The 19104-nt window shown below is 40.3% G+C and overlaps 1 protein-coding gene and 1 long non-coding RNA gene across 5 annotated transcripts in view; one reads left to right on the top strand and one right to left on the bottom strand.

The window, feature by feature from the left end:
* Positions 1-19104, bottom strand: part of GSG1L (GSG1 like) — a 63684-nt gene that overhangs the window by 31977 nt on the left and 12603 nt on the right. For 3 of the 4 annotated variants that reach the window (XM_005028480.6, XM_005028479.6, XM_027468770.3), the window contains exon 2: positions 10872-10919. The exons of the other annotated variant lie outside the window; for it this stretch is intronic. In XM_005028480.6, the coding sequence (XP_005028537.2) occupies positions 10872-10919 (48 nt within the window). The remainder of the gene's footprint in view (positions 1-10871; positions 10920-19104) is intronic. 4 annotated transcript variants of the gene reach the window in all.
* Positions 1-19104, top strand: part of LOC113845224 (uncharacterized) — a 107737-nt gene that overhangs the window by 5207 nt on the left and 83426 nt on the right. Inside the window, exons 3-5 of the long non-coding RNA XR_011803645.1 lie at positions 4079-4179; positions 11318-11488; positions 17611-17770. This is a non-coding gene — a long non-coding RNA (uncharacterized lncRNA). The remainder of the gene's footprint in view (positions 1-4078; positions 4180-11317; positions 11489-17610; positions 17771-19104) is intronic.

The following is a 19104-nucleotide window of genomic DNA, read 5'->3' on the forward strand; positions in this document are numbered from 1 at the left end:
GTTGCTGACAATGATAGAGTTCCATTAGTGTACTGTGGGCCACTTTGGTTCTTTTGCTCCTGCTTCATAATTTTTACGTGGGGTATGCTGCACGTGGGATTGTTCTGAAGCTCACTATCAGACTGTAGAGCTATTCCTGGAGGCAAGAGGGAATAGCTATCTTCAGGACAACCTTCTTGAGAAACTAAAGCACTGTAAGAACATGACCTGGGATGAGCTGCTCAACTGGAACTTTAGAGGGCAGAGCTGGAAAAAGCTGCTGTTGTCTTTGTAGGTTATCCTGTGGTATGCATCTGGCTTTTTTTTTTTTTTTTTTTTTTTTAAGTAAGAAAAACTAGGGGCCGTTCACAGTAGCCTGAGCAAAAATACATATTGAAGCATCAAGTACTATTTTTTAAAATCCACCGCAATTTCCTATCAAAAGTAAGCAACAGTTGCTGACTCCAACTTTTATATCAGAAAGTTCTGGTTACATTTACCTCAAGAATGTGAAGAAATTACTGACATGCACTTCTGTGCTTTTTCCCCCACAGCATGCAAAGATGATTCTTCATTGTTTTGTGTTATGTTAGTAAAGCCATTCTCAGGCTTGATAGCAATTGGGACTGAAATACCAAGAATTTGATACCATCTGAATTATATTGTGTGTGGGCTGATAAAGAAGACTTTCCCAGTGTTCATGGAACCACAAAGTTCCATAATTTCATCTACTGTTGTGCTCTTGAGAATAATACAGCTGACAAACCAGTTCTAGAGAATATAAATACACATCTACACTTCTTATCACCCACATTCACATACAAGCAGGGAGTTTTATGCCATATGCTTATGATTATATATTTATTCGTAAATCAGAAAAGTAGATTTCTGTTGCCAGCTCATTATGACAACAGTTTCTCATGCCAGATTGTGAAGTCCTGTCTCCAGATGAAATAATAATATTTAAATCCCCTCCTGGCCTGCTTCTTCATTCTGGCCAGGTCATGAAAGTGACTATCAAAAATCCAATATTAGTGCTCGTTCTCAAGGCAATACAGAGGAGGTGGCTGAGAGAGAAATTGCTGTTAAGAGTTCAAAGCAGTTTTAATCCATAAACATGAGCTGTTTGCTTGTAAAAAATCTCTTCTGGGAAGATCATACTGCTATTCCTGAAGGAGTTTGCTGAGTCATGTTAACTATGTTATATGCAGTACAGGCAGGAACTGTGTGCATGAAAATGTTAGTCTTGCATTTTGACTAGTGGCTTGGAAATGTGTTACCTGCCAAGCTATGTGACACTGCCTCCTGATCACCCTGGCATTCCTTGAGCAATGCCCAAGGACCGATAGTCCAGAGTCATTCCTGTGGGCCCTTTCCAACAGAAAATCATCTTCCTAATTGTGGTAAACAATATCTCAATGGGATTTTATCCTCCTTGGAAACACCTACTACTTCAGCCTGTGCTCCCTGCTGAAGATGAGATGTAGTTACTGCTTACCAGCCATTCTAATAACAGAACTGCCCTTCTTTTTGTTGTATTCAAGGGTCTGACTAGAACAGCCTCATTTGAACTGTCACACTGTGCCATGCTGTCCCTGGGCGAGTTATAAGACTGGACCATGGTACAGAGAGCCAAAGAGATCTTGAAAAGGTTTACACTTGCCAGGTTCCTCATAATTCAGTGTTAAACATCTGCTCTGATAGTCAGGAGTCCAGCTGAGCTACGATGAGACATAGTCACTCCTCCATCAACTCAGCCTTGATCTGTCTGAGAAAATCTGATATGACCTGGTGGAGGCTTTGAGTTTTTTCCTTCTTCACACTTCATACAACAAACAACTATGTGCTAGAAACAGTGGAACAGAGTGATGTGTTCTTTGAGATTATCAGACCTGACTGAGATGGCACCCTGGTTCATGGCACCCACCGTGGTCTGCCACAACAGGGGAAATCTAGTTATCTCTTTAATATTCAATTCCAGAACTAATAGCATAATGCTACTGGTACAGTGACAGCTGTTTCAGTGTTCATGTAATAGGTGTTGCTTTTATGGTGAGTGTTCCGTCGACTTAATGGGTTTGGGTTTCTTACACTAGTGATTTTTAAGATAGGCTGTTTATATATGTAGAGAGTTAATTTCTCTGCATTTTTGATCCTGTTTGCTTCATTTCTCCCACTCTGTACTAGCTTCCCCCTATGTTTCTAGACCCTGTCTTTGTTCTGTTTTTCCAGACATGCCCATTATGTTAGAACCAACACCCAGATCTCAAATTAATCTCTCCTCCCCACATTCACTGTGAGAGAGAAGAGAGGAAAAAATATACAAACAGGTACATTTTGTGAAATGCTATGCATCTAATTTGTGAAAGGAATTAAAATAAGCGTAAAATGGTCACATAAATCTCATGCTTTCTCTTCAGTTGCGTTTTGATGGTTTTAGTCATTGGCTCACGTCTGCTGCTCCAAGAGTGGAATTATAAACCAGAAATGTTGGAATGATCAATAAAAAATGGTGGAAGGAATAAACATTGAGCATGCTGTTGTGGCTGGCACAGGGACTCAGCTCTGAGCAGTCAGTCCATCTGTTGGTTAATGCAGTCTCATAATATCAGACCATCTGTCTGCTCCTCTTGTGCGGCAGTGTAAAAGATGTGGGATGAGAGAAACAGACCACAAAACTAAGAGAGTTCCCTCCAAAACAAAGAAAGCTTCATAATCCTGAAAGACATTGGGCATACCTAAAACTATCTGGTATTGTAAAACTAAGGCAGTCAAAAAATACAAAGGAGCAGCACACAGACAAGACTATAGTTTGCAGAACAGGAAAGACCATATGACAAATAAAATCAGCAGAAACTGCTTCAGGAGATAGAAGAAGTGCCAGCTGTTTTGGTTTTGTTTAGCTATAGTTCTTTGCTGGTTTCTTTAATTTCAAAGGTGAGTTTGAGCTGTGAGCTAAATAAACTAATTTTCTTTAGTGTGATGGCATGACTTTGGGCTTGATTCTAAATTTAATCCTGCATAGGACATTGAACAACCTGTGGAATATCTTTTTGCATACATTCTCTGTATCCTAGTGTGAATACAGTAGAGTAATATAATGGGAAAGCTCATGACAAACACCCTAAATCAGGATTATCCCATGTGCATTAATTAATATTTTTGGGTTAAATATTTCCTTTGAAGAACTAGAGTTAGCACTGCTAATGTACTTGCTCAGCACTGGGCTGAGAAATGAGTTATACTCAGAACTTGTGGCTACCATTCCCCACAGCAGAGAAACAATGTTCTCCGTGCCTTTTGAATTACCAGCATGAAAAGCAAGCTTATTTCTTCGTAATGCAAATTTACCTAAATTCTGATCCTAAGCATGGTTTCTTCTTTGTATATTTAATTGGCTCTTAAAAACAACTTACAATTCACAACAGATGTGTCAGAAAACATAAATAAAAGGTTAGCAAGATCTTTTTTTCTACATAACTTTCCTTATACAAGTGCACAGGTACTTGATTGTGTGGGTATATGTGTGTATATATATATATATATATAAAACATATATAAAACCCTATTAAAATTATATTAAAATTAATGTAAGCAGGATATGAAATATTTAAGAAGACAATAGGGACTGTTTTGGGAAGTGTGCAATTCTTACAGGAGAACCAGTTACATTTCTTTTCACTAGATGTAGGTCTCTAGGTGGTCGAAGCAGTTATAGAAAAGCTATCCTCTTTTCTTCTTCTTCATTTACACAGTACACATGCACACAAAGAAAAAGAAAAAAAAAGAAAAAAGAAAAAAAAAATTTTTAATTGGCTGGTTTGAGTTTCATTTTTGTGTTTTCCATCCTGAAATCTGTTCTGTGTTTTCCTTCTCATACAAAAAAGTGTTTCCTATTTTTGACTGTCATTCTCCTCTCTTCTTAAATTTTATCATATCTTTTTTGAGGTGGCACTGGAAAGGGAGGGATAAGGAGTGCACTCAGAGTGCCGTGGGTGGGTACATCATGAATACATGTGGTGGCATGGTGATATTTTTTTGTTATGTTCTTTATTTTCTACAATGATCCTAATATTTCTTTTCATCTTAATCTCTGCAGAGCACTAAATTGATGTTTTCACAGAACTGTCTGTCACCACTCCAAGAACTCTATCCTGAGGGGTAAAAGCTAATTCAGAAGCCATCACTATATTTGTAAAGGTAGGATTATTCTTTGTGTTCACCACTTTGCATTTATCAACATCAAATATTATCTGCCATTTCCCCTCTCACTCACTGCAATTGCATTTTTTTTCTACTCATTTTCCTTTAGTGCCATGAATGGCCCATTATCAGCAATAAGCTGTTCAACCATTTTCTCAAGCACTTTTGGAAGAGCACCGGCCCCTGTACAGTTCCCCATGGAGAGATTTTAACTGAACCTTTCATTTCTTTTAATTAGTGCTTGTTTCTCTTACATTTCCTAATTCACAAGGGTTTTTTTTGTTGTTGCTGTTTGTTTTTTGACTTATTCACTCTGCAAAGATGCTGAATCTGTGTATGTTAGTCACAGATACAAAGTATCTCCTAGAACCATTGTGAATCAACATTCCCACACCCCTCAGGAATAAGTAAAGAGTTAAAAGTTTCTTGACTAATTTTTCCATGTCCGTTACATTTCTTCAAATTTTAGGCATCACATCATATCTAGTGTGACATTTTCTCAGTCTACGTATGGAGTTTTAAAATTGTCTCCTACTATTTTCTTTCTTGTCCTTATACCATCCCTAATACAAAGTTTGATCCTGCTACTGTTGGCCACCCCAATGGGTGATCACTAGCATAGTTCTGTACCTTTTCTCTGAGAATGGAATGGAATCCAATTATAGAGATTGTGTTGCTTGTTACTGACATTACCTTGTCATTCTAATTCAACTTTAGTGCACAATACCTGCTTTGGGTTTGAGTGTAATCATTGCCGTTACATTATTGTCCCACTAGTTATCTTTCTCCCATCAAATTTCTGATACACTAATTATGTCAGTATCCATTAAAATCAGGCATCTAGTTTTCTTTCTTGTTACCCGCTATTGTAGTGCTGGTTTAAAAACATGTATGGATTTAGCTCAGATTTCTCTTCTTCTTTGTTTAGGTGAGACTTTATTTGTTTATTTGTTTGCCATCCTACTTTTGCTAACTACTTTTTAGTCAATACAGAACTTTTATTTTTTCATCTCTACAGAATGCATTATCATGATCTGTATAGAGGACATACAGAAGGCACCTTCTATCTATGTACCTTGACAGTGCACTCTATAATTTAAAAAGTCTTCTGTAACAATTCTGAGTGTTAAATACTCACTAGCAATGAACATTTTCTGTCTGTCAGATTTCACCTTGCCTCAATTTTCATGGTGTCTGAAAAGTATTGTTTATTTTATGCATGTGAATTACCCTGTGAATAAGTAGAAAGCAATGCTGTATGGGCAGTTGCTCATGACCTCTTACTTTGTTATTTTTTGGGTGGTATTACTCCATAGATATGACAATTGAAGCAGGTGAGGAATTACGGAGTACTAGCTGAGATTGTACCATACCTGTAGAGATCTTGTCCTGTGAATCCTATGCGAATCCTGTCCTGTGTTGGTGCAACCATCTCTAAACTTTGAGCCAACAACAACCTTTTAGCCTGTTCCTGAAGCAGCTTCCCAGTGAGTCTGTACTCCTCAGGCCAGACACCACATTTCATCACACAGTGCAGGCACTCCAGGTGTTTGGAATACACATGAGTCATGGTCACACTGAGCACCATCCCGAAAACCCTCAGAGGCACCATATTCCCTGCAAGCCCTCCCTCTTCCCCAGCAAAGTTATTTCAGCACAGATGCCGTCTCCAAGTAACTTCCTCTGTATATATCCCAGTCCTCACTTGGATAGGGAGTCTAGCCAGTTATGACTCTTCGTTCTCCTGATCTCACAGCTGACATTTATACATTTAGGGAAGAATGAGGGAATTCAAATCTCCACACAGTTCTGTGCAAGGGGAGGAACAGGCCTTTACATGTGGTGTCATTTGTCAGATCATTTGGTGGGACATATTGCTACCTTTTGCTTTATACTGTGGAGCTGCTGTTCCCAGGCATAGTATTTGGCCTTGCTTTCTTCCTTTTTATTGTATCTTCCATGCCCTCTTGGAATTTCTCTCAGGCACAGATTTGAAGTGATGGGAGCTAGAAGGTGCACCCAAAAGGGCTGATTAGAGAAGGAAAATTGTGATGGAATGTGTAGCAGCCACAGTGTTCTGGATGGGCACTACATCAGGGAGCTTGACAGAAAGCTGTGTTAGCAAGCTTTGTTTTGAACAGCCCAAAGGGAGAAGAAAGGTTGGAAGGTATATTTAAAAATGGACCAAGGAGCTAAAAACTGCATGCATTTTCCATTCTAACACATAAATGTCCTTCACTAAACAGGTTACTTTTCTTCTTTGGACATAAAAATACTCAGCAGGAGCAAAACTTTGATCACATTTTGTGGAGCAATTCAGGAGCAATTCAGAACTTAAAGATCAGGTAGCAGTTTCCTTCCAACTCCTTTTGGAAATACGTGCTCCCTTGCTACTCACATCTGTAATGAAAATTAGAAAATAGCACAGAGCATGGGACCCAACAATAACTGTTCAGTGATTGCCCGTTAAGAATCCTGGCCAAAGTAACCATCCTTGGTTACCACCCTACCATCCTTTATCATTACTGAATGGAAACTGTCATAAAAAATATTTGTGAACACAGAAAATGTTTTTTCTATTTATTACCTACCATCACCAAGCTGATTTTATTAAGCAGATTTGGCATTAACAAACAGCAATAGGTAATAAATTCAATGTTAGCCTTAGAAGGTTCTGACAGATTGTTGGCAGCTGACTTAAGTGTAGGGGAGAGCTCTCCTAGCGTGGGTTGCAAATGATTATTTATACCATTCCGTGGGTCTGTTTGCCCCAAATTTTGCTGCTCAGATTTGCCTCTTTTTAGTAGATGGCACTGGTGCAATATATGCAAAGGCTATAATAGCTGTTCAGAAATATGGTATCCAGCTACACTAGAGATAGATTAAGTTTCCTCTGCTAAGAAGGTTTTAAATATTATGAAGCGGTTTTATACTGACTTGCTGTTAATTGGTGATGGACTCTAGAAGAGACTGGTTACAAAACCAGGCTAAGTTTTTTCATAGACTTCTTTCCAGCATGCCTTAAAAGTGGAAGATGATGTGCTTGGAAGTATTTTGACAGGCTTCAACAACCTGCATTTAGCATAAAAGTTGGTTAGATAGAGGTCTTATTTGGATCAGGGAAAACCAACTGAAAAGAAAACTTTGGGAAGCTAAGTGCCCAGTTGCAGTAATAGCGCATGCATGAATAGAGACATTTTAGACAATTAAAACCTTGAACATCCACTTTTAAGTGGTAAGTTATACCAAGAATGTGTTTACAGGAATAAGCTGAAGTCTTATTGTAAAGATAAGTTTAGTCTAAAAAATTCCAGTTACGCAATGGTCTGTGGAAACCAAAATATGTGAGTATAACTTACCTCAGAAAAAGGCCCTCAGTTTTTACGTATTTGCTGTACGTTATCAATATCTCATTTACTTGGAAGAGGAATCAAGTATCTGTCCCAGCATCGGGTGTTAGTGAATAGCTAACAAGCTTCTGACCAGTCTGCATGCCCTATCAACGTCACAAGAATGTGGAGGTGTTCACTGGTTTCTCATTGCTCCAAAAGTGGGGGAAATCTGTCTCCTGCCCCTTGCCAGCTGCTGAGCACACAGTTTGCCAGCTACATAGTGCTACCACCTTTTCTAAATAGGATTCACTTTGGAGTGGAGAAGTCAGCCCTCTGGAATCATCTGGTCTCAATATATTCATTGATTTATTTGAGAAATACAGGTTCAAGTGTTGATTTCTTTGATCTCTTTTAAAAGGGTATTACAGCATAGGAGATGCTTAGTAACATCAATGCTGAGTGAGAGGATGAAGAAATTAAAGAATTAGGAAGTTGTTTCTAATTAGAAAAGAACAGAGTAAGTCAGGAAGTTAAAGAATACTGCAGCGATGTTTCTGCTGGAGAGCAGGAAGGCCCTGCAGAGGGACCCGGACAGGTTAGATGAATGGTGGATGTGGCCAATGGGATGATGCTCAACATGGTTAAGTGCTGGGTCCTGCACTTTTGTCACAAAAAAAACATACAACGCTACAGGCTTGGGGGAGAGTGGCTAGAAAGCTGTGCAGAGGAAAAGGAACTGGGGGTGTTGGTCAGTGCTCAGCTGAACATAAATGTAAGCCAGCAGTGTGCCCAGGTGGCCAAGGCCAATGGCATCCTGGCTTGTATCAGGAATAGTGTAGCCAGCAGGACCAGGGAGGTGATCATCCCCCTGTACTCTGCTCTGGTGAGGCTGTATCTCAAGTGCTGTGTTCAGTTTTGGGCCCTTCAGTACAAGAAGGACATCGAGGCCCTGCAGCCATATACAGAGAAGGGCTACGAAGCTGCTGAAGGCCCTGGAACACAAATCCTGTCAGGAGCAGCTAAGGGAACTGGGACTGTTTAGTCTGGAGAAGAGGAGGCTCAGGGGACACCTTATTGCTCTCTCCAACTACCTGGAAGGTGTTGGCCTCTTCTCACACATAACTAGAGATAGGACAAGACAGAATGCGCCAGGGGAGGTTTAGGTTGGAAATTAGGAGAAATTTCTTCTCAGAAAGAGTGGTTAGGCATTGGAAACGGGTTGTCCAGGAAGGTTCAGGAGTCACGGTCCCTGGGGGTGTTTAAGGAAAAGTTGGATGTGGTGCTTAGGGACATGGTTTAGTGGGTGGCATTGGTGGTAGGGGGATGGTTGGACCAGATGATCTTGGAGGTCTTTTCTAGCCTTAATGATTCAATGATTCTATGATTCTATGATAAGTTGGGCATCATTGACACAATTTTCATGTTATGAAAGGATCTCTGGACAGTACAAGACTGATGGTGAAGAATTCAGATTGACTATGTTTCAGAGTCGATTTGGTCTACAATTGCAGAATTTATCCTGTTTCTGCTTGTAAGTCAGGTAGTCAGTATTTTGTATCTCCAGCTGAGCATTCCCCTCTTTCTGTGAATATGCCATACAACTGCATGGATAGACTTCAAAAATAGAAATAATTTTCTTCACTAGAACTATACCAAATGAACTTAACTTCTTCAAAAAGGAAAAATAGAATAGTCTAGAAATATACACTGACACCATGCAGCAACTCTAAAAGCGCTACTGAAAAAAAAATGCTGACAGTGTTTAGCAACACCAAAAAATACTTACAGTACTAAGTGCTGTTTTGGAAAGTGTGTGGGTGACGCAACCCAGCATTATGAACCATAATGAACTTGCACAGAAAAATGGATAAAGCACAAAACCATCCCACTGCCTTTATAACAGACACATCGTGCATGTTTTGAGTCTGTCTCCTGACAGTGTCATGCAATGTACACTAGGTCTTGTTGCCTTTTCCGTTCCTCTTATGTCTTTATAAATGCTCATTCTGTCTCCTTTTACATTTCTCTCCTTCAGGATGAAGACTCTTAGTTTCCTTCTTGTACAGAACCTTCTAGAACTCTGAGTATTCTTGCTGCCATTCTGTGAACTGGACTAAAAAGGACAAAATACTACACTATATTTTATATAGAGAGCAATTCTTGAATGTGTACAGTAATCAGGTGATGGGATATTCTCTGCTCTGTTCTCAGCCCTTTCTTAATGATTCCTAAAAGACAGTTGCTTTCTGACCAATACTTAACATTGAGCTAGTGGTTTCATGTGACTTGTTATGCCCAAGGTCCCATTGCTGTGTGTAAGATTTAGCTCACAGTCCATTAATGGTAGTAAACCCAGAATTGGGTTTCCATTATCTGTATAATATATTCAAGTATACTTACAAGAAACTTCACAGAGACTGTTACTATTTCTCTCACTGAAATACCCCGCTATTAATAGTAATTACCCTTCTCTTTCAAGTTGTCCAGCTGATCAGTAATTTAGACTAAGAATAATTTTTCTTTACGCCGCTTTCTGCCTCTGTCAAACCTGATGAACATACCATATACACAAAAGGTTTTCTGATCGTCTCAAGTGATCTAACAAGTTGTGTCATTTCTTCATACAGACATGAGTTTTCACCTGCCCCTTGGATTCTCCAGAATCTCATTATCAGTGTGAAGGACAGTACAGGGCTTGTGCACCTGTTCAATTATGGGCAGAGTGCTCTGTCTTGACTGGGTGCTCAGCTGCCCAATTTGTTGGTTAATTGAACTCTACTCATTTGTTATTATTATTATTTTGCTGATAAACACTTTTAGGAAATATGGCTTAAATTGCTGTAGAGAATTTTCACCTCTATTATGAGGTAAAGAAAAGCTTTGCAGCCTGTCCTTTCTGTACAGTTGCCTTTTTTTTTTTCTTTTTTTGAGGGTAGGTCAAATAAACAAGCAGATACATGATCTCCTCTCGCAAAGTGCCATTTGGTATCTGAAAATAAATGTGACTGCAGTTTTCTGACTATAAATGTCTTCATGGCCTAAGGAAACTATGTATTGTGACCTTCATTGGTACAAGAAGTAGGTAGATGTCTTTATTACAATATAAATCTTCATTTGTTTGAAAAAAAAGAAAAAAAAAAACAAGCAGCTAAATGAAGAAAAAATGCGTCAGAGAAACGACAGGTCTGCATAAACTAAGTAAATATCTGTCTTAAACCCTTGACTGCATCTAATCTGGATGACATGTAAGTTCCTGTGTACTTAGGAAGTAATGTTTCCCCTGGCACTGAAGTATGACAAGAAACAGTACTGATGCAATTTGTAAAATGGGAAGAAGCCTTGACCATATTGTCTTACCTTTTTCAGAAGCCGGAGCAAGGTCAATAAAACTTCGACATTTTTCACCTTTAAAAGAAAAGGATTATTTTAGGAGACATAATTTGATTGTTTCTGCTCTGCTTCCTCTTTCTGACTGCTGTTTCTGCCATCACTCCCACCTGAGACTCTACAGGACCACTACATTGTCTCACACACAGAGCAGACATTCACTGGGCCTCCATCCTGGACAAAACACATTATCCTCACAAGGCCATATTCACAGTTCCTTGGTCAGGAGTACAAAATAAAATTAGCAAAGAAAAAATTCCTCTCACATGATTAGGTCCTTGTTGGGTCTGTGATGCTCTTTGCTAAGGGCTAAAACAGTTCTGAACTCTAGATGGAGAGGCACTGTGGTGGGGTAGCACTGGGAGGACAAAGGCCTAATTCACCAATATGTTTGCTCCCTTTCTTTTCATCTTCAGTGCAATGTCTGTACCTCACCAGAGGATGGCCAAAACTCCTGGAGACAGGAAGCACTGCCACGCGCACAGATGTCTCAGTTCTCAGCGTCCCTCTCGAGCTACTCTGACAGATTTGCTCACAGCATGTTTATATGCCAGTGTGACGAAAATACTTCTGACTGCAGAATTCTGGTAAGTGCTGGCAAGCTGCCCCCACAACCCTAAAGTACAGTTGTAATACTGATAGGAAATACATAGAAAAAGGGAAAAAGTAAACACCTGCTATGAAAACAATACACAGAAGAAAATAAATCCAATCCAAACCAAACCAAACCAAAAAAAAACAAAGCATTTCCCTTTCTTGCCACTCCTTGAAAGTACTTATCATGTACAAGGGAACTAAAAAACTCATGCAAAACAGGGAAAAGGAGTAGCGCAGTGAGGACTTGCCAGGTCTGCCCTAGAATATTGGCTGCCTTACCTCAATATACTGCCAAAGTGCGCGAGGAGACCAACGTGTGCTACAGAAGCATGTGTCCACCTTCCCCAGCACGTCCTGCTTGGCAAGCCCCTGGCAGCGAATGGCAGCCCTGTCTAGGAGCAAACTGGTCAGGATGCTCATTCCAGTGATCCCACCAAAGCTCATTCAGCAGCACACTACTACACTTGTTCATGCAACATGTATGGTAATTACAGAATTTGGATTTGCCTAAATTGCAGGAAATTTGCCTGAAGAGTAAGAAAAAGTAGCTGAAGGACTTGAAGATAGGAGAGAGAATGCTAATTACTCTAAATTTTTCCTCCATCTTGTCAGAGACAGGCATAGACATGCAATAACTGCACCAGCGATCAGGGCCCTTTTGTGCTTGCAACTGTCCTTAATAACATTAATAGTGGTGGTGTACTGTGCAGCCACCCTGTCAATCCCACAGTGCACAAGGAATAAAAGGCATAAAACAAGAGGATATTGGGGACAGAATGAGTGCACAGCAAGATGACTGAGCACAAGGGTAACAGCTTATGTAACAACTCAGGTAGGCTGCTGTTGATTAGATCTTGGTAGGCACTTTAGCAGAGAAAAATAAAGAAAGGATAAGAGGACAGAAGAATAATGAGAAGTAGCAGGTAAGTGACATGTTAGGGGTTGCAAACTCAGAAAGTGATTTTCCCATCTTTTTCTTGTAATTCTGATGGCTACAGAGCAGGGACAATTACCCTAAAGAAATAAATCTGCAGGAAGTGCAGGAATTAGGGACATTGAGTAATGAGAACAGCCAAAAATCAACTTCCTGCCTATGCCATAGGGGTGAGTGAAAAGAATGGTAAGTTTTTCTCAGTGACTAGAAAAAGAGATCTCTGACAGTTTAGAGCTACCTCGTTCTTCCTTCTGTTCACTGCATGGCCACAAGGAGATGACAGGGAGCTGCAGATTGGGTGGGAGAAGGGTTCAGAGTATGGATGGGTGTCTGAGTCATCAGTACAGAGAGGAAAGAAGGAGCTTTGTTTCTTAAGCTGGGATAAGGATGCAGTTGATCCTCAAAAGACTCAGTGCAAGGAAAATTGAGAGAAGGGGAAGGAAGACTAGGGTAGATCCAAAGGTGAGAATGGATAAACCTCCTCGGAAAGCAAAATTTAAAAAATGAAATCATGACAAACCAGTTCAGTGGTGTCATGAGAATAAGGTTACTAAAGATTTCAGTAAGTTATTTGAAACAGAAGAATGAACCTTTCTCACTTTGTCCTTTCATTAATTACCTAAACCTCAGAGTTCTTCCAACCTGCATAGTTAAAAAACAGAAAATGGGAAACACGAGCTCCTTTTTCTTGTCACTCATCCCAAGTGTCTGATTGTTATCCACTCTGCTACATTTTGTAGAAGACAAACATTGATATTTATGGGAATTACTTAGTTTCCCTTCAACAGGTTTTATCTAAGAAAGGAAAATGTGATGAAAACCATCATTTGCAAAGAACAGCAGCTCTCAAGGCTAGACTAAAACATCTTTGTAATGCAGAGGTCCCAAATTGTCATGTCCTAGGTAGCATGAGGGAATTTTCAGTACCTTAAATGGAGGTTTGACTCTCCATTATCCAGTGCAGAACATTTCCTGCAACACCCAAATGTCTCAGGCCAGCAGCTGCATCAGAGCTCCCCAGCTTGGGTGAAGCTACTTCTGTTTCAAGAAGCTATTCTCAGACTTAAACGCTGATCGCTCCTGATAATACTCAACTCCAGTATCTCACAACAACAACAAAATGCAATGGACCACTTTAAAACAGGGAGCATAATGGTCCATGCAAAAGTGTACCTGGTTGGCAGCACCACCTGCAAGTAGCAATAACAGGCAGCTGGCACCAACACTCCTCTGGGTAATAATGATGGGGTGGCAGCAGAGCCAACGAAGTCTTACTGAAGGTCAATTAGCCCAGATGTATTCCAGCGTACATTGAGTTACATCTAGCATGCATCTATTCTTCTGAGTACATTGCTATCCTTGCCTTAGATAGGATGACTCTTAATAGTCCAAATGTAATCTAAGTCCTTGGCTCAGGAAACCTTAACTGTGTGTCTTGAAAACTTCATGTTCCAGGTGACTTGGTGTCTTCTTGTTGGACCAGTTTGCCTATGCCAGCCGTGTCTTGAGTTAAAAAAAAAAAAAAAATCTAAATTTTCTGACAGGTTTTAATGTGTTGGTAGTTTCTTAGGAAAAAAATTAAATGTGACAGTCTTTGGAAAAAAAAATGAAGATGCAAGAAACTTTAGGGAGTGAATTCTATAGATGATGGAAGATGAGGCATGTTTTTGGCTAGTACAGCGTATCTTCTGAGACACCAGCGGCAAGTATTTTAGAGATTGCAAAAGACTTTTGCTGTCCACTAGCCTTCACCAGAATGAAGAACTCCTCTATATCATAATAAATGACTCTTGACTGTGGATTACAGAGAAATTTTCCTTGGAAGGACTTGGCTTAACAGGAGGTCTTGGACTACATTCTCTGGAGTCTCGAGGAGACTTTCCTGATTTGTTTCTATAAAAGATTTGCAAATTATTTTTATGAACCTATCTTAAGTTTAGAGTAGAAGGAAATCTAAATAGACAAATCATTGAATTGTTACCATCTATGGTTTTCATAGTGCCTGCAGAATGGAAAACATTTATTTTTTTAATGCAGAAGGAGCCTGGGGCAGCTTGCAAGCCAGAGGACAAAAGAGAGAAGGAGGTGAAAGGTATTCAGCTATATGTGAAGCTTTCAGGAAGGAATTTAGTTTAATCCTCTGTAGTGCATGTGAAAGATAGACAGAGAGAAACTGGAAAGTGAATAACAAGTTGTTTTTCTGCCCTCAGAATTTTGCTATAAGCATCCTGGTTGTTGAGAAAATGGTCAAGGTAAACATGGAAAGGGACTAATCTGCAGAGGAGCAGTGGGTAAATCACGCATTGAGGATGAAATTTTTCATGGAATCAATGAAGCAAAAGGTAGACACAGATGTGGAATTGAAAGGGAGCTGACAACAAACAAAACTGAGAAGCTTCTGCTAATTGGTATGAGCTGAGAGGGACATGCAGTGGAGTTTGTGGGTGGGGAGGATGTCGCAGCAACATGTGCACGAGCTACAGAAGAATATGAAAACTTACAATTACAGCAATCCTGGATAGTTCCAACCAAGACACAGCTGAAAGTTAGGGATGGCTGACTGGCTGACATCTGTACATGTTTTAGAGAGGACGGTGGCGTTACTTGAACACGACCTGAGCATACAAGGCAAGAGAGACTCCAAAGGCAAAGACAGTGTATTAATTATATTCCTGGTGGGGATGTCATTGGGACAGAGGTAACTTCTGTGGTTTGAGAGTGAAAAATGAGGAATGAGGTCTTGTCTAATCTAACTCTTGCCGAAATCCTATGTAATGGCTCAAGGATAGAGAAAGTTCTTCAAAATTTTAGTTCATTTGGACAACTTTTCTGTACTTCACTTCAAAGAATGTTAATGGATTTGATTGCAACAAACCTGAGGGACCAACTTGAGGGCCCTTAAGGAGGCATTCAGTTGGCTTTCTTGTACAAGGCATAACATTCAAATTCTGGCTGTACTTTCTCAGTGCCCCAAACACTGTACTCCTTATGCAAGGAAGAATGTGAATGAGCAGAGAATGGTTGACTTTATTTTATAAGCCAACCCATGGAAGCATGTTCTCAGGGAACAAGCTAAGCAGAACAAAAGTCATTCTGGTCCCGCTTGTAGAGAATACTGGATTCATGCTGTCAGATGATTATTTTGGAAAGGTTATCATTAAAGACTTTGAGAATCAGCTTGGAACACCAGCTGGGCACTTGATGCTACAGCAGAAAGCAAAGAAGTCATTTTCCACAAGAACCTGACATTTAGTACTAGTTCACTGGAGAGACAGACATCATCTTTCTGGGGGGGACCAAACAAAGGCATTTGTCTAACTCTGACTACTTTGCTCCAGATGTCTAAGCCTCACTCACCCCAGTTTTCCAGAAGGCATGAATCAGGCCCTAATTTAGATATGACACCGTGACTATGACAGACAAAACATGAAGCACAAAGCAAGCTAAAAAACTGCATAGTATTTTCAGACCTTTTAAAACCCATTGTTAAAAAAGCAGACAAATTCATTGCCATGACCACCACACAGCCCCACGTCACTCCCTCTGCCTTGTGGCTGTTCTATCCGTTTATCATTGTAAATTACAGTTTCTCTGTGTAGGACTCTACCTCAGTTTCTGCAGGAACTCTTGAGAAGCATATTGCTTCTGAGAAGGTAATGTATCTTAAAGATGGATATTTTGACCTTTCTTTTTCTTCTTCAGGCAATCACAGAAATTATAAAATAAATCCTCTGCTTAGATGCATCCATCCAATGAATGTTTTTCTTTCAATATATTACAAGTTGCCCCATACCCTGTCTGCCCTGCCTCATGGAATCAAAGCAGGGCATGCCTGCTGGAGGTAATGGAGAAGAATCCATTCTGCCATTTAAGACTTCAATTGATGCAAAGACAGCTAAAGTTTTTATTGCTTTTCGACACTTTTAGTTGCACAGACAAATGACTAATTTAGGAAATGTGAGCCATTAAAAAAGAATAAGAAGTGAAATGCTGAAGTGATGTTGAAGTTAGTGTGCAATTTTTTTTTTTTCTGAGTAGCAACTATACAAATAAACCACTATAAAATGTTAATTCTTCTGATGTCTTTGTCAGCGGGACTGACATATAAGAAATTATTCAAATGATAACTGTGATGAAATAGTTATCTGTTATTATAATGCTAATACTGCTACTTTTATTTACTTTTTGCTGCTGTAAACCTGTGCTAAATATGCTAAAATGTGCTGTGTACATAATCTGTAGTCTTTGTCTATGTGTAAATTACTATAAAATAAAAGGTTCACGTGACCCTGAAAGAAACATTTCAATATCACCAGGGCAGAGGGAAGGACTCTGTCAATCCAGGTGTTAAGAGAACAGTCAAGAAAAGGAAACACAGCTTATCAAAGTGAAATCTCTATTTCCCAGGAGACTGGGCTGTCCACACCTGAGCAGAAGGAATGTCAGAAGAGTAAGTTTTGGAACAGACAGACTAAAAGATACTTGGTGGATCACAGAAATCCTAACAGCCCAGTAGCACCGTGTTGACAGGACCCTGCAGGTCTCTCGTCCAGCTTTGTGTTCAGAGTAGGAGTGTTGTGAACACCTGATCAGGTTGCCTGTGACTTTGCCCAGCCAAATGTTGAAATAGCTCAGCAATGAAGATACCTCATCTCTAGTGGCTCCAAGGATGGAGGTTCTCCTAGGCTGTGGTCCCAGGGCTGCACCATCCTTCTAGAGAAGTGCTCCTTAATGTCCAACCTGAACTTCTCTAGCTGCTCTGGCATCTTTGTAGCAATACTTCCTATACTTGTAGGGACATGAATAAGCCCAGCTCCCTCAATTTCTTTTCACACCTAGTGAGCTTTAGGCCCCTGACCAAGAAGTCCAGACAAGTAGGTGGACTATAAAAGATACTGTGCTGTAAGTAGGAATCATTTTCATCCAGAGACTACATCATAGGACACAATGTCTGTCAGAAATGTATTGACATCAAAGCAAAGTAATATAAGGAGAATGACCTTTAAATTTGAACATGATATAAGCAGATTAAGCAGGATTTTTCATGCTATACATATGGACCTGCATTTTTTTGTTGTTGTTTTTGTTTGTTTGTTTGTTTATTTCTTTTCAGATGTAAGCTATTATTTTAATCTCAATTTTATCTGAACCTGACTTTACTGAGTCATGTCTCCCCAGCTGCAGTGAATCTGAAGCCCTATTACTGGAAACCTTTAACAGCTACCCAACTCTCCAGCAACTTTGCCCAAGACAGCCAAAGGGGAATGGCATTTCCTACTACAGAAAGAAAACAGAACACTCTGAGAGCTGGAGACACATGACGCCTTTTAGATACATGGTAAGATAATGGCAAAGCCTTTTTGGTATCTCTGGGTACTGAGGAAGCTAGTGGTACAATTGTGTTTTCCTCTAAATGTAGTCTGCAGGACAAGGAGAGCAAGGTTGCCTCATGCTCAACTGCTGTCTTCCAGATTGTGCTGGGCTTAGTGCTAAAACTTGTGCTGAGAACTACACAAACAGCTCCCGATGAAGAACACTTCCTTTTGTTCCACCTGTCACTGGAGCACAGGAACCCCTCCTCCATTTTCACTGGTGTTGTTCTCAGAGCTCATTTGTACTTGAGTGTGCAGACATGCATCTCACTGAGAACTGAAGTTATCAGTAGTGCTTTCACTGTTCCTCTTAGGATTTATTCTAAGTTATTTTTGGATATCTTGTATAACTGATCTCTTAAGCCCTCTTTAGCTTAATTTTAGACTTGGCAGAGTTTATCCTGCTGTGCTGCCCTTTTCCAGATGCATCTTCACATAACCAGGCTCTGGGAGAGTCTTTAGAGAATACAGAAAAGGGAGCATTTAGGGATGCAACAAGAACAGTGTCTAAGATTCCTCCTCTTGATAGACCTGCCTTCACCCAGTTGTCTCAGTGACTCTGACAGAGGAGAGAGCCAAGGAGTGATCTCTCCTGTACATAACTAACTTATGTAGAAAGAAGAGGTGTGACCTGGCTTGAACACTGTCTGCCGTGCCATGTATATGAAGCTCTCTGGAGCTCAACAGCATCAGGGAGCTGTTGGAAGCTGAGGAGAGAGGACTGAACAGCTGAACTGAAGCACACCTGTGGTACCAGCTTCTTCCATGGCTTCCCAAGGGTGAGGTAGAAATATCACCTATGATGTCATCTGTGCAAGCCCTGGCAAATGCATTCCTTCCTAAGCATGCTGGCTCTGCACAAGTTCAGTTGCATCACTGCTGGGCTTCCTGAGAATGGGGCATAGGTCATAGTGGCCTACAGGTACCAGCAACTGGAAATACTGACTTTTGTCTGTGTTTTTCCCTAGTTGATTAATGTAACTTAATCCTGCATACATGCATGTGTGTGCATTTGTAATTTACTAGGGATTTTCAAACTGAACTAGACAGAGAGGAGGAGGAGACATATCTGGAAAGACCCACACTCCCAGCTGGTGGCTGGGTTAACAGCCCTGAGTTCTTGGTACAGATCATAGCCCTACAGCCCATGATAATATTTGAGGGACCGTGAGTGTGATGTGCTTGTGCATCTACAGAGGAAAGGAGTGGGTACTGCTTCACTAGTGATCTTGGAACCTGCTCAGTCAGGGAGGAGGAAGAGGTGAGAGCTATCTGATGGGAGTGCTGTTGATGTTCCTGT

This window comes from Anas platyrhynchos, chromosome 15 (genome assembly GCF_047663525.1).
Source record: "Anas platyrhynchos isolate ZD024472 breed Pekin duck chromosome 15, IASCAAS_PekinDuck_T2T, whole genome shotgun sequence".
Classification (NCBI taxonomy): domain Eukaryota; kingdom Metazoa; phylum Chordata; class Aves; order Anseriformes; family Anatidae; genus Anas; species Anas platyrhynchos.